Genomic DNA, 22,197 nt, shown 5'->3' with positions numbered 1-22,197 from the left:
ATACAATTCCCTTAAGTATTTCACATAATTATCAACTGTAAACACTTTTGAAAGTGCCTAGTAAAGTGTGGAGAGGCCATTCTGTTACGATTTTTTGTCTTTAGGGAGGAGACTCAAGTGTTGCTTGCCTGGTCCTGGCACTGTGAGAATATCTCCACACTTCCTTTATAAAGAAATTCTGACACATTTAACTTTAAAAGAGTAACAGATATAAATGTAAGGGTGCCTGTCTTCTGTAAATGAAAACAAAACCATTTTCTATAAACACAAGTAGGTCTGTAGAAACAGCAGACCCACAATACCACTAAGAAGTAGAGGCGCTATAGCAGTAAGACTCCGATAATTAGGGTGAACACTTGTTCCTACAAATTCTGCTTGAAAGAATAAATGAAATAAATTTCAGGAAGAAAAGCAACTGTTTCAAGATTTTTTTTTTTTTTGCGACACAGCTTTTCTTAAGTCTATTTGTCTCATCCACTGTATCCTCTATATATTAACATTTCTAAACCCCTTGAGGCCACCGAGATCAGTTCATTTATTCCATGCCTGCCCCCTTTAAACAGAAGAGAAACTGACACTGAATGGATGTTCATACTGACGGCACTATTTTACCAGGAAGATTGAGTTTCCATAAAAGACTCAGGCCAGTGTTCTCCATAGTGCAGGGAGAGATGAGATTCACTTTATAATGAGGTACCAGAATGTGCTGCTGTGTTCCCAGGAGGAGGGAGGAGACCGCCCCTCCTATGCTCCAGCAGGATAACTCATATACCGAAAGGTTCCACCTCACAAAACTGAAAGGCACATTATGAAGGGACTGTGACCAAGACTTTACAGTCATGCCTCAGCAGGCAGTTAGCAATTACCATCAACTTCATTTGAGGACGGCAGAGGTTGCAAATTATCATGCATGACTACAGAGCAATGCGATTGATGTGAGTAGATCACAGAAGTCTATCTTATCCTACTTTATGAGCATACCCTGTATCCCAGGGAAAGGTTACATATTGGTTTAGTCATGTGAAGCTCTAAAAGTCTACAGACACCTTTACATATTTAGCTAATAAAGCTTTACACTTATAATTAAATAAAGCTCTGTGTCATTCACAAAATATTGTTACTGGTATAAAAATATCAAAGGTTCGCATTCAAGGGACATTAAGTGCACAGATTATATAACATGGCAAATACTTTTTTTCACTACAGAAGGAAATAATGAGTTCATTAAATCTAAGTTCTAATCAATTTGTAGAATACAATTTAATAAACTAATGAATTTATTCATTCATTTGGATTTTTGTTGTACTAGTTTAGTTTAATATTTTAACATACATTTAAATTATATCATATTATTGAATGTATTTTAAAATTCTAATGCATCATCTAGATGCACAAATATACTATTTTCAATACAGTTTATTTACTAAGAAAAATATTAACTGGGTTTTGGGCTTCTCTTAAATCGGCTGTTTGTCTAATACATGTTTTTATACTTAACCATAGCTTCTTTAAAGCCCCGCCTTGTTTACCTTTCCATGGCCTCATATTCTGTTCTTGAACTTCCCTTGGCATCTCAAGAGAAAGGTCCACATGAGCAAGAAGGCCCAACTACCAGGAGAGGTCATAGTGGTAGACAGAAAGTAAGCCTCAGGTTGCAGAAAAAGAGAGAGGGAGAGGGAGAGAAAGAGAGAAAAAAGGAGGGACAGAGAGAGGAAGGGAAAGAAAGAGATGGAGAGGGAGGAGAGAGAAAGAAGGGTCAGTTTTGAAATAATGAATTTTGACTCAGAAATGTACCATATTCGTTGTTACAGACTAGAATGACTCCGAGAAATCCAGGCAGGCTGTACAGCCCTGTAGCTCCAGTATTTGGGAAGTGGGGGGAAAAAGGATCAAGAGTTGAAAACAGTCTCAGCTACACAGTGAGTTCAAGGCCAGCCTGGATGGACTATATGAGACTTGGTTGTTCACAAACAAATAAACAAACAGATACACAGATAGGCAAAGAATGATTCAGAGAGATATATACTTCCCAACCCTTGATCTATCAAAGGAATATATCAGAACCAGCCCAGAGTGTCCAGGGAATTCCACTGTGTAGGTCCAAGTAGAAATGGACTTCGACAAATAGGGAAAATGCCTTGATTCTAATTTCTTATACAGTGGGTTTAGGTGTAGGATTAGGAAGCGCTTTTTCAGGAAGTCTGAATGGCTAGACAGATAGCTTTCTTCAGGCTTAGAGGATTACAGAAACCCCAGACAGCAGTCTCCTAGAAACTACTGCATCTGGGACTCAATCCAAGAAGTAGTGGGGCAGGTCATTCTCAAGCATGCCCCAAGACAGGCAAGGGCAAAACTAGTGATTTGTAGAGGGTCATAGAAAAGGTGACTCTGTCTTCCATCTTGAGAAATACAAGTCCTATTGCAGTTTGATTAGTGATTTTCTCCACATAGTTGGTATAGGAAGTACAAAATTCACTAAATATACCTTACACATTGAACAAAGGAGTTTTTCTTAGAATATAACTTTATGGGATTCAATTTCTATTAAAAATAGTGCTGGGTCCTGTCACGCCCTATAGAGATACAAGAAGCAGGAAAAGGGCAGAGAGACTGTTGTTCACAAACAGTTTGTGACAACCAGTTGCAATGTGGTACAACGAGAGAACCATGGATATAGACACTCATGAGCCTGGTAAAAATGTTCTTGGTGCAAGAGTAGAGAAAAAACAATCAACCATTAAACATGTATCTATCAACCCAAGATGGGATTGAAGTTGGCACTTTCACTTTTTTCTAAACTGAAGGGAAGAGTGAAGAACTGTGAAGATCAACCCTGGTTGGCTAAGGCATAGTTAGCAACTGGAATGTTCACATAATAATCAGTCAGCCAACTGAAGTCTGCATAGAGCAACTCCTGCAGATCGGGTCATGTGAGTATGACAGATGGGAACTGACGAGGCCACAGAGCACCATCTAGAAATGCTTGGTCTTCTGATTCTGAGTCAGCACTAAGTTAATCTTTTATCACTTCAGCCAGAGACATTGAGGAAGAGCTGTAGTGAATAAACAGGTTAAATGGCTGGATTTGTGGGGGCAAAACAGAGGACGACTTATCATTAGTTTTCATTTTTAACCAAGCAAGCCTGTTACAGATAAAGGTATATGGACCCTGTTTATGTGGTAATATTTCTATTGGTTGTTCCAACTGTACAAACCATAGTATGTCACAGGTTAATTTTCTTCCAGTTACAAATTACTTTCTTTCCCTTCCACCCAACAAGTAAAATGTGCTGAGAAGCTGTAACACTCACTGTAGGAGTTTCAGTATTAGAAATGGCAAACCAACACCTTCTCTCCATCATCCTTTCTTCATTTCTTCAAGTAGTATTAGCTTTCCCTTTTCTGCCTGGTTTGATTCATACACTAACTAAATCATCTTTTTCTCATACATTTTGCCACAATACCATGAACAAAGTGGTCTCCAAAAGCCAATGCCAGCCTATTCAATTGCTTCCACTTAAAAACCAAACTCCATTCTCAAAGACTTCCCGGAGACATGCAATGCCTGCACAAAAGGGGCTTTATTCTTTCTCCTCTCCTCTGTGTTCTGAGAGGTTTGACACATCATCTTTTTCATTTCTTAGATGAGGCTAAGCACTTTTCCTCAGAGGAAGACTTGCTTACTATTCTAATTTTCAGAATGTGCACTCAGCAGTGTTTCTGACGATTCCAGAACAACATATGCCCAAAGCACATACAGGTATGCTCATTTTAAGCTAATTTTTAATTATTTCAGAGGCTCCTAAGAAACCGTTGTTACCTAGAGCTAAGCAAAGAACTGACAAGAATGTTAAGTTGTAAAGGAAACTTCTTCATGTCCTTACACATGCATAAAGATTTAAAAATCATATTCTAAGTAAAGAATGATTATCCTCAGTAAAATGCCTAGCATGCATTAACTGCTCAGTTAATCTGGGTCTCCCTGCACCTCCTCCCCATCCCTTTCCTATCTGTATCTATACCTCTCTCCCCTCCTCTTACTGTTTGCCTGTTAAGATACAGTTAGAAAACCCTTACTGGGTTCCACAACCTTGATGTTAGATACCAGCCCCCAGAAATGTGAGCTTCTACTTTTTGGATCATTATAAATGAACCAGTTTGTGGTATTAGGATTGGTGGCTAACTCAGGGATTATAATCCAAGTTGTCTGACTCAGGAGCCAGGGACCTAAGAGTTACTCCAGACTGCTTTATTTTGAGGGCTATTGTTTTCAGTTATAATAGTTGTTTAAAATAGTGCATATAATTAAAATACACTACATGACACTCTTGGCCATAACCTTTTGTTTAGATAGTGATCTGGGCCAGGGCAGATCTGGTAGTATCAATGCATGACCTTGAAAAATGATGTATGTGGCATAAATTACAGGCAGTTTTAAAATATGAGTAACTGCATTGTGCACATCCCGCTGATAAAAATATATTTAGTTTGCTTGAAAATGATTGCAGGTCACCTTTATAGAATTGAAAACACACAGATGTCAGATATCATCTGTCACAAACTGTCATAAATGTTTTCTGTGGACCTAAAATTGCCCAGGGATCCTTCCAAAGCCATGAAGTCTTTCAGAGTATGAATGTTTACATTTGCATTTTTGCAACAGCAGATGTATGTGGAAAGTCCATACCATCACCCAGCACATTGGAGAGGGCAGTAGAGGGGCGGACAGAGATACTTTCAACTCTTGCTGAGGTTCAGGGTAGCTGTTCCATAGAAAAATCCTTTCCTGGGTGCTCCACTGCAAGGAGCACTTCCAAAATGTGTGTATTCCCACCTATTCCTTTTCATTGAAGCCACAGGACTAATTAAGAAACAGGAAGAAACCAAGCAACTCCCAAAAGGCAGAAGCTTCTGGGACTCAACAATTACAGACCTCCTCAGTGGAGCACAAAGATGAAGGAAAGAGAATGAAGAGACAATTCACCTAAAAAGATGGAAGGCAAATGTTGAGCTTGAGAGGAGGGCACAGTGTGGTAGACTACGGCTTTGGGATCTGAGAGTTCTTCTGGAGGGCTGAACACATTGTAGAAGTAGGCTGCAGTAACATTAAATAACTCTGCAAGTGTATGAAGTGGTCACTGAGCTGTACCCATAGAGTGGGTGGATATTATGGCATATAAATGATATGTGAATGAATCTTCTAAATGAGGAAAAATAGAACAAGAGGATGAAAACCCTAAGAACACCAGACAGAAGCTGTAGAGTGGCACACAGGCAGGAACACAGGGTGGGGAGGGGGACAAATGGGAGCTCCTTTCCCATTAATAGTTCATTCCAGCAGCTGCTCCATACTGTAGTTTGAGGTCCTCATTTGAGGTTGAGAGAACTGAATTTTTAAGATGTTCCTCCCAGAGGCTGTTGCAGTGAATGAATAATAATAATAATAAAAAATGTCCTTTTGGACTGGAGAGATGGCTCAGGAGTTAAGAGCACTGGCAGCTTCCACGGAGGGCCTGAACAGTTCCCAAAACCCACATAGCAGTCACAACCATCTGTAACTCCAGTTATAGGTGATCCGAGGCCCTTTTTTGAGCTCTGTAGGCACTAGGCACACAAGAAGTACATATACATACATGCCGACAAAACACTGATACACATAAAATAAACAAATCTGAAGCATAACAATTAAAATTTAAAAAGTGTCCCTTTAAGTGATATTTGCCTTTTAGCGTGAAGGATCCACTAGTTTTTCTAGTATAGAATGCTGAAGACTCACTCCTAAAATGAAAAACAATTTTGAAGGTTGATAGGATAAACCTGAAAAAATAATAAACAGGAGGTAGTCTGAGTGGCTCAATATCCCCAGAGAGAGATAGATGCCAATCATGCCTGCTAGAAGCAAAACTGGTTTTATGAAAGGCAACATCTACATGAATGCTGTTAAAAACTAGTACTAATCAGTGGGGCAACCCAATCAAGATTCCCTACAAAGTTTACACATACACACACACACACACACACACACACACACACACACACACACACACACACACACGTATATATATATATATATATTAAAGTAACCATCTCCTTATGCAGTCCAGGCTAGTAGACAAGGCTGGCCTCAAACTTGTGATCTTTCTGTTCCAATTTCCTAAATGCTGGAATTATAGGCATGCTCTACCATCCAGCCCCAACTCTGTTCTTCTGAAGATCTGTGTTTGTCCCACCACTAATCACTCTTCTCCCAGTAACTGAGGTTGGCTCTTTTCTTTAATGATTTTCCTGTGGTTACTTCACTGGGCATCAGTGATGCTACTGTTAAATAGAACCATATAGCATGACTAGTCCCATATATAAGATTAGACATCATCTTGTTTAACAACTCTGGCATCAATGGGTGTTCCTAAGTCTTGGTTCCCCTCATTTGGTTGAGTGTAACACAGAGACTCATGGGTTTGGACACTTCATTCCTTGCAGGTGGTGCTGTTTTGGGGGAGTAGGAAATCTTTGGTATGTTGCCTAGCTGGCAGACGAAGGTTGCTGATGGGATCAGAGGGCAGCTTATTGCTCGTATTAAGATTCTGGTTCCAGTTCTGAATGGTCTGCTTCCTGATCTCCCACAACGTTAGGAGCAGCAATCTGCTGGCACAGACCAGGCCACTCCACTTGCCTTCTCCACCTTAAGAGACTAAATCCCCTGAAACTTTGAGGCAAAAGGAGCCCCACCGTCCTTAGGGTCTTTCTGTTTGGTGTTTTGTCACAGGAAAAATAACTAAGCGTTTTCTTTCCTGTAGGTATAAAGCAAGTATAAGGGACTTTAAATTTCACAGATACGTCTGTTTTCAAGCCCTGTTTACTCCAATTGCTGGTCTCTAAGACGAACTGTTACCAAATAGCCAATTACCTTGAAAACTCTGACTTCAATACATTAGAAAGGAAAGGGGCAGATTAGACTTAATTATTACAACTAATGAAAACATTACTAACAGTGACATTAAATATTGTCAGAAATCCAACACAAATGTTCTTTCTTTTTACCCTAATTAAACTGGTTTCCAAATTAATATTAGTTACTGCATGCCATCAAATTAAATATATTTGGCCAAAGGAGGACTGAGCAGGAAGATAGATCTCAAGTACTTTCAATAAGCCAAAGGGTTGCAAATGTCATCTGAGCTGCAATATCTTATGTAAGAACAGAATTAACTACCCATCTATTGGCATGCATGTTGTCCTTCATCCCTCTTGATACAAGTACACATTTTTAGAATGCATTTGGATTGTTTAAAAAGTCTAAGTGGGTATCTAAGATAGTTGTCTCTTCCCCCTTTAGAATCAAATTTGACATTTATCTCAGATTTCTAATCAAGATTCAAATTAAAGCCTTTGTTTTTTTTTAAACGTAGAGGTGACTTATTTCATTTTCTCACAGGATTCTATGTGCAAAAGGCATCTGATAAATGCTGCTTACTAGTTTAATTTTGCCTGTGATTGCTTTATATTATAAAGTGCATTGTATTAGCTTAGATTTGTTTGTCCTCAGGTAATTGTCAGATAACATTACTCTATCTAAAGATAGATAACGAAACCGAAGCTTAGGCAGGCCACTGCAGTTCTCGAGCTGGATATTTATTCAGTGTGTTGTTTTTGTTGCTTTCATGTACTTCGGTGTCCCAGAGTCACAAAGCATGTCTGAATCCAATAGTAACTCAGAGTGGTCCTGTGTTTCCTTTATCTTGGTTTCCACAGGATGTAATCTTCACTGACAAACATATGCTGAGAATTTCTACGTAGGTAAATCAGGTGCAGGTACTTAAGCCAGTCATCAGACTATTTCCACAGCAAATTTTTCATTCAGAGGTAGGGTGCTGAAGGCTGCTATTTATTTATTTGTTTGTTTGTTTGTTTGTTTGTCTGTCTGTGTGTATTCTCTCTCTCTCTCTCTTTGTGTGTGTGTGTGTGTGTGTGTGTGTGTGTGTGTGTGTGTGTGTGTGTGAATGTATGCATGATATATGTGTGTGTGTGTCTGAACCCCAGGAAAAGGATTGTCAGTCAATCTGAGTGATAATAGAGTGAACTAAGATGAAACAAGACCAAATGATAAGAAGAAACATAATTAAAGTGGTACTTCAAACAAACAAACTGTTATTTAGTTCATACGATGGTATGGGCATTGGCTTATCTTTTAATTTTTCTTTTTAATTTTAATTCTCTGTGTGTGTGTGTAAGTTTGTTCACTTGTTTGAACAGTGTCTGTGGAAGCCAAAAGAGGGTGATGGATCCCTAGGAGCTGGAAAGTAGGTGACTGTGATCCATGATGTGAATGTAAGAGCAGTGTATACTCTTCATCACTGAGCTACCTCACTTCAAGCCCTAGGCATTGTTTTAATCTTTATGAACATCAACTTATTTTTGTAAATAAACCCAGAAGCTAGATTCTATTATATTCTCAAGGCACAGAGAGGTTAAGGACCTTGCTAAGTGTCACACAGATCACTAAGGGAGTAGACACTTGAGCCCTGCTCTTACTCTAATGTCTGTGCCTCTGACTATTGCAAAGACACCATGCTTTGCCAATCTTCCAGCTACTAGTTTACCATCATCTTTTTCAAACTTTTCCCCAAATTTAATGATAGAGAATTGTACAAATCAGCTCTTATACACCACAGGAGCCTAAACCAACTCCTCATTTGTGAATGAGATTTGGGTGTACCATGGATTTATTTTATGCTTCCAGATGTGAGTGCAACTTCACAATAATGTAGATACTGAAGATCATATTTATAATCAGATGAAAAGAAAACATGGAGTCAACTGCTTAAAAGCTATTGCAAATTTCAGAATGGAGAGTACAGTGTTAAACTAAGCACAGGTCCTTCTAAGCATGGTGGGAAGGCCTTATGCAATGGCAAAAATGTGTATACCCAAGGCCTATGCCATTCAAAATGTGAGTATCAGAGATTGAACTGAACTCTGATTTGTGAATCCCAAAACTTGTGGTCTGAAGTTTATAACACAGTTTTCCTAATAGTAATGTATCTACAAATATATACTTACTTCTGTGAGGAATTGGTTACTTAAGTTATTAACATACCTATATTTTTGACAAATTTAAGTTAAACATCCCATCTATACTTGTCTTACTCCGTTTCCTATGTCCCAACAATTATATGTGAGATCACAGCTATACCATGTCTTACTTTCTTGTTCACATTATACATGCTTAGGCATCATTATAATTACTGCAGTAAGTATATTTAGCTAATTGTATTACACCTTTCCACCCTCTAGACAAAGCTAAAACAAGATAACTATTGTTCAGGTATTAGACTTTTAATCATTGCTCCCGATGCCTTAAGTACTTACTTACTTGCCACACACAGCACCTGACTGTTTCATATTTATAAAATTTATTTCGCTCTACATTTTTTTTAAATAAGACACATCCACTTTATTTCCTATTGCAAAATTTCATATCCTAGTTTATTCTTTTCTTATGGAAAACAGAAGCTCAAAGTACAGCTGTTTCCACTGAAGTTGTGAATTTTCTGAGTGCTGAACTCTGTCTGATGGGTTTTCACATTTAAAAACCATTGTATCTCATGAAAATATTTGGTGATATATGTTACTGAAATAGCGAAATAGGAAAAGTTTATATGCCAGAAGTCATATTATGTGGTTTTATGTAACATCTGGGTCCTACTCTTTGATGTTTGATGATTTAAAAGAAAACAAAATAAGACTCCCCACAACAAATGCTGAATAATGCTTCATATCACAACTATGCAAACAACCAACAGGTAGTTTATCATGAATCACAACCTAGAAGCAGAAGCTCAATGCAAACATTGCTCTCAGCATGTCTATTTACTTGCTGACTAAGTTAGACTATTTAACTTTCATTTATGTCTGAAACATAAGATGCTGAAGGAGAACATTCCAACAGGGCTCACATGGCAATTTTTTTCAACTGAATAAATCAACACACCAATATGCTTTAATGATTTTTCTAAATGACAATTTTTTAAATGGGCAATGAAAATAACTCTACCACCAGAGAAGGAGTGTTTCTACATTGGCGAGAGCAAATTCACCTCTAAATGAGTTACCCATCACCCACAGTGGCGTTACCTGTTCAGATCTGCTCTGGTGTTGGTATTGATACTCAGAGAAACCATTACAGGTTGAAGTCACTTCATCCTTTTCAAATTGTTTCTTCATCTTGGCTAAACCACCAGGCACGGTGCACACTTCAGATTCTTCCATGACCTACAGTGATTTAAGAGGACAATTCAGTGTTTCATCTAAATAGTCAGTATGCTCAGGCTATTTTTGCATTATAACTGACAATTATTGGTGGATGGAACACAAAAGGAGATATTGACACAAAATTATAAAAATAAATAAATAAAATGATTGTAAGGTAAACTGTCCAGTTGTTTTGCCATTTACCAGAGTTTTTATAAAATGCATCTTCAAAACACTGACTATTATTACTGTTTGAGATAAATCGTGATGTCTATATTAGATTGAATACTATGTTCCTGTAATAATATACTAGATGCCTTGTGGGTATGAGAATAATGAAATGAATTATAACTCAAAGTAAAGCCGTCATTCAAATCTCAAACATCTGTACAGGCATCAGACACATTATCAAGAATAATAATTCAAATATTTTTTAGTAACATCAAGTATTATTTCAATCATTTTGAATGAACAAAATAAAGTACCTTATGCAAAATGACTTAAAACTGTCAGTAAAACCAGCAGCTTCTGGAGGTACAGTGTTAGGTGAGTTTTACACACATTATATTTCCATCAGTTGGCTCTAGGTATCTTGCGAGCTATGAACGTCAATTATCTACATTTTAATCTAAAGAACCTGAGATTTAGAGATGTGAAACAGCTTATGTCCTTAAATGTAGGACATTAAGTGAAGGCATTAAATCTGAATCACAGCTGTCTGTCTCAATCATAGCCTCAGTGAATAGACAGGGAAACAGCTACTCTTCACTAGAACTGGCACATCTCAATTTGGCTTTGAGCACCGGCATGTCAGAACCAAGTAGCATGAATAGGAGGTTTGACTAGAAGGGCATATTTTTAGATGAGAAAACTGATCTCTGTACATAGCTTGGGAAACAACTTGCTGGGTACCAAGGAGCCCTGTCAGATTATAGGACTCACAGGGAAGTGCAAAAGAGCCTAGGGCATTCATTTAGATGATTCAACAACTTCCATAGCCAAGCAGACACTCAAGCCAGGATGGGATGCCAAGTGACAAGCAACACAACCCCATGTCAGCCCTTTGCCTGAGAAGCTTCTAGTCCTACATGTGAGTCGGTGGAGATTCAGTGACATTTCAAGCTACAGCAGGACTTCTGATGTCTGGTCCAGGGATGACATAAATAGCCCTGGGAGCCCAGGGCCGTATAAGCCACAGGAGTCACAGGAGTCCTGACAGATAGGTTCATATCCTACTCACTCTGGATACTCAGGGTCCTGGAATCTTTACCCAAAATGTGAGGCTTCTTGAAAGGCTGTGAGAAGTACATCTATGTCAGGACCTAATATGGGAGTGCTAGAGTCTGAACTCATGCAGAGTTATATGAATTCCTATCAAACACTGGAGTGTTTGTATTACCATAACAACTTTTCTCTGGCTTCATGCTTTCTCAATCATTTCAGAATTGCTCAATGGTAAGATAAATGGTTGTATATATCTTATGTATTCCATATATACTCTCCAATTATTAAAAACCATAAATGCAATTCTTAATTAATTACAGACATTTGATATATGTGAAGGTCATGAGAAAGTTGGAGATCCATTTTGAAATGAAAGAGGGTAAAGAAACAGAAATGTGAATTAAGGCTGCAATATTTCTTCTAACCCCATCTACCAATATTTTGTATAAGTGGCCTCCTTGAAATGATAATATTGCAAGTAAAATATAAGTTTTAGATTTTAGGAATTAAGTAATTATTGTCAAGAACCTTACTATTTAAATAACTATAAGCAATGCAAAATCATATGCAAATTAATTTCTTAAGCCTCAGTGATAATATCAAAAATTGGATACTCTTCAAACAAGTATCAGTTCTCAGCTTGCCTGTACCGATTGCCTCTTACCTACCATGTGGATTAAAAAACAGCTATAGCCATCCCTTTCCTTTGACATCTACTCTGGGATCAGACACATTACACATACTCAAGTGCATAGAGCTGCTGATTTTTCATAGCCTTGTGAACATTAGTATCCCTGCTATGGTTGGTGACACTATGACACACCATAGCTGTTGGCCAAATTGGGTCAGATACATATCCCCAAAGGAGGATAATAATGGTGCTAAGATTGCCTTGACCTAGTCTTGTAGAGGAAAGGCTATCCAAGTGAAATGGCAGGATTGCAGTTTGTAGTCGTATCTGGAGGGACATCTGCTCACAGGTCACTCCAGTGGTCTCGCTTTGTTTAGTACCATGCTCTGAGTGCTCCAACTAATGTGTACTGCTTTTCATGACCTCATACCTGAAGTTTGGGTTTGGAAATAAGATCTAATGGAATCTGATGGATATGTCAATAATAATGAGTTAATTTAAATGCTCAACACTTAAACCTAGGCAAATTTATTACCCGTCACCAATATAAGATGGAAATCCTAATCAATGACCAAGAATGGTTTTGGGTTACTAGGACTAAAAAGAAACAGCAGTGCTGTGGATATAGCTCTGTATGCTGTGAATGTGTTGCTCTGATTGGTTGATACGTAAAATGCTGATTGGCCAGTATCCAGGCAGGAAGTATAGGCAGGATAAGCAAATAAGGAGAATTGTGGGAAGGCTGGAAGGCTGAGGCAGGAGATGCCAGCTCGCTGTCCAGGGAGCAGCATGTAATGGTACACAGGTAAAGCCACGGAATACATGGCAACATACAGATTAACAGAAATGGGCTGGGTTTAAATGTAAGAGCTAGTCAGTGGTAGGCCTGAGCAAATGGCCCAGCAGTTGTAATTAATATAAGCTTCTGAGTGATTATTTTATAAGCAGCTGTGGGGTCCGTGGGGCTGGGCAGGACAAGAGAAAACTTCAGTTACATCGCGTAATTTGAGAAGTTGAACAAACAGTGATTTTTCAATCTTAGTTCTGATAAAAACCTGACCTAAAGTTCCTGAAGCTTCTGTTTTATGAACTGGACAGGGAAATATGTCTTTTTACAAATTTATGGTGTGTGCTAAAAAAGATAAAGAGAATGAAGCTACCCTGTAGAATCTGGCATGTAATTTGTTGGTCAGTACACATTACTTCACTCTCTCTTCTTGGGCCGTCTGCAGACTGCTGCTGTTCCATGTGCAAGATGTGAATCCTGAGCTACCATTGCCAGCTGGCAGTCAGCACAACAGGAAATTGTGGATCACTGTTAGCTGTTCAAGCATATTGGACTCGGTTTGGGTTGAATCTGTGACTTCTAGATTTTCCACTTGCAATGTTTGTGTCAGCTGTGTAGAGAGTCACAAGTAGCTTCATTGGGCTAAGTGCTGAAGCACTTGATGCCGCTGACAAACAAGACCTTCCTTTTACTTTGTTTTTCTCTATTTATTGGATTTTTTTGTGTGTGCTTATAAATGTTCTTCTTCATTGCAATATTTTCTCCATCATAATATTTGAGACACATTGAAGTTTGAGGGTCAAAACACACTCTTGTATGAAAATGGAACATTAAATATAGTTAAAAGAACATTGGCATATGGATCTAAGAATTGAACTTAGTAATTGTCCAATCCTTTATAAGTAATTTTCACTAAAAGTTTGGCCTATAACATGGGCAGAAATGAGAACAATTATTATATTCCTTTATGTAGAAAATTTCTGCCTCAGTTTCTGTTATTTATTGAACAGAATCATCTAATTTATCTGTGTCCATTTTAGTTAAGCATTCAATAGCCTCCACATACAATACAGCATAGTCCATGAACAGTTAATCAGACCCAATAGCAGCTCATTCTTCACAACTCATGCATTGGGGAAGAACTCCTTACAGCATACAGTGAGATCTGACTTACATCTTGCAGGCAGAGCTGGGCAGTTCCACCTCATTTCTGATCACTATAAGAGCATTGGGTGTATGAACCATAAGAAGTGATTCTGGTTCAAGCACATTGTTTGAAAATAGTAACAAAAATAAAAAATGGTTGAAATACACCTCCTTTCACTAAATCCTTGATGAGAATGTTTTTCAAGAAGAAAGAGTTAGTTTTCCAATACAAAAAGAATTTTTCTTGTTGTTTCTTAAGAATCCCTTAAGGTCAAGGGATTATTTTTCTTTATAACATTTTGTATTTTGCCAATTTGAAGATACAACCAAACATGGTGGTGAAACCCACCACAATGAACAGTAGTAAACACAGCACCAAGTATGAGTACACTAGAGTGATGTTGGTGTTCCTAACAGCTACATAGTGGGGAGGGGAATAAAATAAATGTAGCAGAGGTCAATAAATCACAAAACGTTAAGGTTAGAGAAATATCATTCAGTGACTAAATAGAGTTAACATCTTTTATAGGACTACTTTCAATCATTAGAATTCTTTTGTATTGTAAATCATCGGCTTTGTGCCTATTTTTAGCATTTGCTTTTTTCGCACCTTAGATTTATAAATCATACCATGATACTAATCTGTTTTATGACATATTACCCAATTATGGGAAAAGATTTAAGTCTTTCTAAGTAAAACCATTGTTTACTAAATAGAAAGTATTTAGTGAGGCATTTTCTCATCTTAGACACTATCAGATAGCTTAGAATTTCTTTTTCTAGGATTCTATACATTTTGATGTTGACTGTTCCCCTAGTAATTTAGTACTGTGGCATGACATTCTTAAATGCTCCAGCAGGGGGTGCTCACTATGAAGACTAGCAGAAAGCCATGTTGAACTGGTAAGAGTTTGTTTTGGAAGTGATCTAGTTACTCATGTCATTTCTCTACACTCATTCCAAATCTGTGCAGTATCTAAAATGTATTTTAATGACTATGTAGAAACTTAAATGTCATCTGCAATTGCGGGCCTGTTAATGAGTTTGGCACAGTCAGCCTTGTCTCTAAATAATTTGTAAATGTTGAGTAGCTATTTTTAAATACTACCTTTGGGAACCTCTCTGTCTCACTCACAGTCTCTCTCTCTCTCTCTCTCTCTCTCTCTCTCTCTCTCTCTCTCTCTCTCTCTCTCTCTCACACACACACACACACACACACACACACACACACACACACACACACACACCATGGCTAATTTGGGGATTATAATTATAAAAGAATGTTCTCATATTTCATTAAGCTGAAGGGCACAAAATACAGAATCCAACAAATTCTTTTGAACATCACTTTATTATGGGTTGGCTCTAAAATTGGTGGTCCTTCTGAATCTCAGAGTTTCCCATAATCATAATTGGTTTAGTAAAGTGCCTGCATTGATAATCTCTCTCATTTCTATGTTGATTAAGCCTCTCCTAATGGAGTCAGTGCATACAGAGAAAAGCAAAAGAATTACACTGCAAGAGAATTTAAATGAATGATACACAAGGCAAAGGAGGGCACACATAAGCCCACATTATTAAAATTTGAAATTAATTCTCAACCTTCCTGAGGAGAATAGCTATAGGTTAAGTGGTAATGATGACAATAATAACACATTTATGCAGTGCCTCCTGGCTTCCACATAAATTACCTCCTTGGTTCTTCCCCAAGACCCTATGTGGTAGATGATTATTCCCATTCCTCAGTGCAGGAAACTGAAGCTCAGGGTGGGGTGGAGAGAATAGTTCAGGTTCATTCAACCATCAAACAGCACATCCGTGCTTCAAGTCAGAAGGTCTGAATTAGATTCACGTTTTTATTTATTTACTTTTTTTTAAATTCTTTTGCTCTTCTGTAAGAAATAACCTAATCCCTAATACTATTCTTGTTTTTCAAAAGTAAGGAAGAAGTAGGTACAGACAGCATGCATATCACCTCATGCAAAGTTCTGCAGAGTTGCTTACATTAGCCGAGAAGCTGCGGGCGTCACCCCTGGAAACAGCTGCCTGGTATCTTGCCATCCGCTCCTTCAGGGAGAGTGCCTCGAGGAGTTCGGTCTCGCCCTCGCCGCCCTCACTCCCAGCAGTACTGGCTTCTCCTGGCTTTGTAAGGTTGGAGGTCACTGAAAACAAGTGAAAGATTTTCAGATAGGTGTCAACTTGAGAAGAAAACAGTTATGGCCAGCGAGGGATTCTAATGCACTTGGTCTCCTAACCCAGACTGTAAAGTACTACAACATTTTCAAGGCTTCTCTGTCAATTTCTTTTCTCCAAGCTTCTGGGCAAAGCTAGAAACTGCCCACACAGGAGGATATACTTATAGAAACGTTATTGCCCATCCCTCCCTTCTGCAGCTAGTATGTTGAAAAATGATGATTTATTAATAGAGACATAATCTAAATAATTAACATTCTTCAAGCACTATATGCTTCATTTATGCTAAATATTGCATAAACATCCCATTGGCTTCTCTAACAACCTTGTTGGTAGACGCTGTTTCCTGAGGTTTACATGGGCAAGAAAGAAGTACATAGTAGTTAAAACAACAACAACAAAAGCTCCTCAGGATCACACAATTCCTAAGGGGCAAGTTTTAGTATACCTGGAATGAATATTGAGCAAGTAAAGCATTGTTCTTTGCATTTTTTCCTATGCCTCAACTCTGAAGGAGGTACATGTAGCTAAAACTGAAGATTACAGACTGTAGATCCTTTCCTTTTATTTGCAAGGCAGATGCCCCATAAGAAAGAGCAATAGCATCATTAGAAGCAACTCTGTCTGTTGTTTTTCCTATTAAACCATCTACCAGGCACAGAAGAATTCAGCAGAGCAATTGACTGATTGCAAATTTACAGAATGATGGTAGCTAGAAGCAGAAGGATCTTAGCAAATCTAAGCCAGTCTAAACACATACTTAGACATAAGAGAACATATGCCTCAGTATTAACTTTCAGTGAAAGGAGCATGAGGACTCCTGTGGTTATGTGACTGTCCACTGGTAGATAAGATAGCGCACATGTGCCAGAACTGGTCTCAAAGCTAGGTTTTCTTATTTAATCTAGTGTCTTTATGCTACCACTTTGATAGATGGTTTACTATTCACTCTAAGATGTGTGTGTGTGTGTGTGTGTGTGTGTGTGTGTGTGTGTGTGTGTGTGTGAATGTACAAGTGTGTATTCACCCCTTAAGCATACACCCCATACTTCTCGCTAAAAGGACTTGTAGCTTCTGGTGCATTTTATTGTGTAGGTAGTTTAATATAACTACACTAGACCAAGACCTTAAACACTACAAGCAATAATATATCAAGCCACTTCCTTCTTTCCCTCTTTCTCCTCAACCCTTAGCCTCCATATTAAAACACCTTATTGTGTGCTTCACTTAGGTACACAGTGGTTGATAAACACAACTTCTGTGGTTCAACAATAATTACAACAACTTGCATCTTAACCCCCTGTCTAGGTATTTGTGACTTGTACAAGTATATATTCTGTAGGTTTTAATGAAAGTATTTTATTTAACATATTTTTAAAACACAAACTGTAGAATATCAAGAAGTTGGGTTCTATAAGCACTGTGATTGACTCTACCACACTGATACATTCACAAAGATCAGCTATCTTGAAATTCAACTGCCATCCAAATTCTTATACTATGTAAGACTGTGATATTTCTGATAAAAAGATTGCCACAATCACCATAAGTCTTCCACATGCTAAAGAATAGATGTCCTAATTTTTCCTTGTATATAACCTATCTTCATAGAAACGTTCTGTTATGGTCAATTGACCTGGTCTCACTTCATTGTGAATAAGAACCATATAGATTTTTTATGGAATATGACTCACTAAACATTTTTCATAATGTAAGTATGATTTTGCATACTAGTTACAAATATCATCCCTTTGTGATTAAACTTAGCCTAACCTAACCTAACCTGTTTATTTTTGATAAAATTTACAGATATTGTTTATGTAGGCAGTATTTAATTCTTATCATATTTCACCTTCTGGGAAAATGTTCAATATTATTATTAAAATAATCACTGGTCTGAGTGTTCAGAGCTTTAGATCTCATTGCCTCATAGCCTTGTGGGCTGGTAAGAAACCACTGCATTTTTGATGGGTTCTCCAACCTTTCTTTCTATCATTTATAAGTAACTGCATACTTTCTTAGGGACATGGAGTAAAAAAATCAAAATGAACCAACAGGAAACTACAGTGCTTCCAAATCGTTTAAATCAACACTTGCTAATTTCTTTATGGGGAAATAAAATAATGATCCTTTCCTTATTCTCTAAGCCAGGCACCGGGTCCTCTTAACATGGTGCTGATCACAAATGACATAGTATTTCATCCTTGACTTCAGCTCTTTCCTTAGGGATGTGTGGGGAAAAAGATGTGTGGGTGAGTCACTGCATCTCACCATTTCCTGCTCTAAAACACGTGAGCGTCACTGAGCTTAGAGAACAGCACAAACGAGTTTAGAATATTATTCAAAGTAGACAGTAATAAAAGAAGAAATAAATATGTTTGTTGTCAAATAATACCCGTGGAAAAGCAGAAAATAATGAAAATGATTTCTGTGAATAAGACAGGAGAATAAACTAAAAGTGTCCCATGAAGAAGAGAAAATTCCAAATATTTAGACATACCATTAGGAAACCTCATAAGTATTAATATCACAGAAAGACGTTATTAGAAGTTTTCTGTCTATGTGCCTCTACAGGTAATTCATTGTATGGATAAGTAAAGTTACATTCACAGGAGGATGGATCCCCTGTTGTTTCCTGAGCTCATGGCATCACTATGCTTAGAATCCACCACACTCTAAGTACACAATTTCCTTTATTGCTTATACCGAGGCAATTGCCAATTCATTAAAACATTAATTCTTTATGTAACATAATAAACCACATAAAAAGAAATAACATACAGAGAAGTACTTTGAAAGAAAATTAAATATTAAAAAATACAATCTATCATAAAGACAAGTTTCAGACACCAAAGACAAGAATGCCTTTCATTAAGTGTTCTATTTGTCTTAGGAAAAAGATGTACATGATCATTTTTGTAATATAATTCATTCTATAAAACATAAAACTTAGTTATTATGTCCATTCTTATTTTATCACCTCACAAAACATCATGTAACTAGAGGTTACATATATGCTTTTCTTCTACAACTTTTAGAAACAAACAAACAAATTAAATCAATCAACTGACAATTTTTCCCACACCACAGAAATTCATTATACTTTTCTCAGTTTCCTTTCTATAGATTGCTCATGTTTAAAGCAGTTTTTAAAGTACACTGGTGTGATATTTTTGCTCTGAGAATTCTTGTCCAATTATTCACATCTGCACAATCAATCAAAGAAGATTGTGGATTTACCAGTCTGTGTTTCTCAGAACTGAGACAATAATGAATCTCAGTGGCCAGACACTAACTGTAACAACGTACAGTCAATGAGTTTATTTCAGCCTGGGTTCTTCTGCTTCCACAAGTCTGCTGTCAAAAGAAGAGTTCTTAGCAATATGCAGCGATTCCCACCAATAAACATCTCAGAAGGGTCATTTGCACATTTAGTACGAACTATACTAGTGTGAAGTACCCATTTTGAAAGTTTCCAATTTGGACTTAAACAGTTTATACAAGTTACATATTAGCAAAAAAAAAAAAAAAAAAAAAAAAAAACAAAACAAAGGTGATGGACATGCCTCATCAAACAATTATCCTAAAATATTAAATGTTGTAAATTCAGTCTTAATGCCTTTATACAGTAGCAATGTAAAATAAAGGCCAGCATCCTGATACATAAATCCAGGGTCAGTGTGTTACTACAAAATGCTGCCAGGATCATAAAAAATGTCCGCACATAAAATGCCCGGTGTGGCAGGGTTCACAGCGACAAGTGCTTTGTCACTGTCTCATTTATTAAGCCAGATTTCTTGTCAGCATGTTTTTTAAACGCAAATACTTCTCATTGCTTTTGAAATATGGGAGGCATATTTCCAGACTTTAGCTCTGGAAAAAAGTCTTAGTCAAAGGATGACTGCATAATAAAAGAATAGATTCTATGGGTTAAAATACAAACATTAAACATTAGACACTTTAAAACTGACTTATTTATATATAATTTAAATTTATGTGAATCATGTCATTTTTTGGCCTTTTGTCTACTAAACACAGACTATGCAAAACTTTATAATAGATTGAAATGTCACAATGAAACCCATTATTGCATGGAATCGATACCAGGCAAGCCAAATTCTCAGCAAAGATCAAGGTGAAATCAAAAGACAAGAGAGCTTCAAGATTTGAGAAAAACACCAGAAATGCTAAGGTAATAGGGGAGGTCATAGATTGAAAATGAGCGACATATTAGCAACAGCATGAAGTAGATGACAGACACAGAGAACAGAGAAAAATTTAAGCCACACACTTCACATTGTAAGATACAGTAGAGAAAATATATTGTTGAAAATGAAATTTTGATGTAAATGGAAATAGTTACCGTAACTCAGGAATTACCTTAATCAAATACCATACCAATTTGTTGGTAAAGATTTGTGAACATTTCAAGTTTAAGATGCAATCAGAAATTTATAATTATCCAGACAAATGAAGAGTTTCTGTGATGAAATAACAATATCCAGACACTTCTAGTTATTCCTTTTGTACATTGAACATTGTGAGGAACTACATAATCAGATATTGGCTAAAGAAAAGGTAGTTGTGTGACCCAAACAGTCTGTGTGAATCTAAACTGATAACCATGAGAAAAAGAATAAAAGCATCCATTTTAGCCATGTAGCAACAGCAACCAGTCAAAAACAAGGAAAGTTTCTTAGATAGTTCTTCCACATGAAGATATATATATATACATGTATGTATGTATATATATGTATATATATATATATATATATATATGACCAAATGTGTTAGTTATTGAATTAATAACAGATTAAACTTCATATTGCAGAGATTAAGAATAAACTCAGAAGAAATGGGAAATGAACCTAAAGCCATTTAGAAAGAAAATTTTGGACAAAATAAATATGAATTAAAAAAAAGCTTTCTAAGATATATACGTGGCAGGCAAAATCCTCATGGAAACAAATTACACTGGGGAAGATAGAGGATCATTCTATTGATGAAAGACACTACCCGTCTAATACCTGTGAATCTCCATGTGCTCATTATCATTGTACAGAAATACAAGATAACATCAGCAAAAAGAAAAAAAAGACATTTAGTAAAGGATGCCCATAATTATCTCCTTTCATTTTGCCAGAATAAATTAAAAATAAATGGTTTCAACAATGTAATTAATAAGACTTACTTTAGTACATGTACAAAGAACATAGGATGTCTTCATTATCCTCCAGATCTCTCACCTTCTTGGAGGAAAACATATTTATAGTGCCAAATGGTAGTGTGCTTATACAAGGTAAGTTGGGAGCTTACACGTAGCACATATGTGATGTTGAGGGAGTGTTGTTGGGGACAGCATCTGAAACACCTGCTGTTCTATGTGTGTGTGTGTGTGTGTGTGTGAGAGAGAGAGAGAGAGAGAGAGAGAGAGAGAGAGAGAGAGAGAGAGAGAGAGAGAGAGAGAGAGAGAAGAGAGAGAAAGAGAGAGAGATATGCAGAAAGGATGAAAAAACAGCAACACCAATAAATTGTGTGGGAAAAACTAGGTGGTGACTTTGCAGACACCACATGTGGTAAATGAAGAACAGGTTGGGATGAAGTGTTAAATATTTTTTCAAGTGATGAAAATCTTTAGAAGACTATGGGTAGTTTATACAATGATTTCAATCGAATGTTCTGATGTATAAATACCTCAAAACCATTTATGCAAAGTTTATAGTGGGAAGAAAACTGGAATTGGATGTGAGGAACATAAAAAATTCAAGGTCAAATAATTTAGACTAAATTTACAGGAGGAAAGAAAACTAGAGATAGAGACTAAGCAATGGGTTCAAGTATTCAACTTCAATACAGAATACTGATAAACCAGCAAAATGCCAACATCATTGAAATATGGGAGAAGAATTGGAAATGATTTACAAGTGATAAACAAGAGCAGACCTGTGTAAAGTCAGACAATTTT

General features: G+C 37.1%; 1 protein-coding gene and 1 long non-coding RNA gene across 3 annotated transcripts in view; one reads left to right on the top strand and one right to left on the bottom strand.

Annotated features, from left to right (window-relative positions):
* The window catches only part of Xirp2 (xin actin binding repeat containing 2), a 42,494-nt gene extending 26,316 nt beyond the window's left edge, over positions 1–16,178 (bottom strand). Inside the window, exons 1-2 of the mRNA XM_052725476.1 lie at positions 16,044–16,178; positions 10,135–10,272 (exon numbers count right to left, since the gene is read on the bottom strand). Coding sequence (XP_052581436.1) covers positions 10,135–10,272; positions 16,044–16,100 — 195 coding nt within the window. The 5' untranslated portion in view covers positions 16,101–16,178. The remainder of the gene's footprint in view (positions 1–10,134; positions 10,273–16,043) is intronic.
* Positions 1–22,197, top strand: part of LOC128101989 (uncharacterized) — a 94,927-nt gene that overhangs the window by 23,304 nt on the left and 49,426 nt on the right. The window lies entirely within an intron of this gene.

Source organism: Peromyscus californicus, unplaced genomic scaffold (genome assembly GCF_007827085.1).
Source record: "Peromyscus californicus insignis strain IS unplaced genomic scaffold, ASM782708v3 Scaffold_7__1_contigs__length_154581171, whole genome shotgun sequence".
Classification (NCBI taxonomy): Eukaryota; Metazoa; Chordata; class Mammalia; order Rodentia; family Cricetidae; genus Peromyscus; species Peromyscus californicus.
The sequence above is the reverse complement of the archived record's forward strand: the minus strand, read 5'-3'. Positions and strand labels throughout refer to the sequence as shown.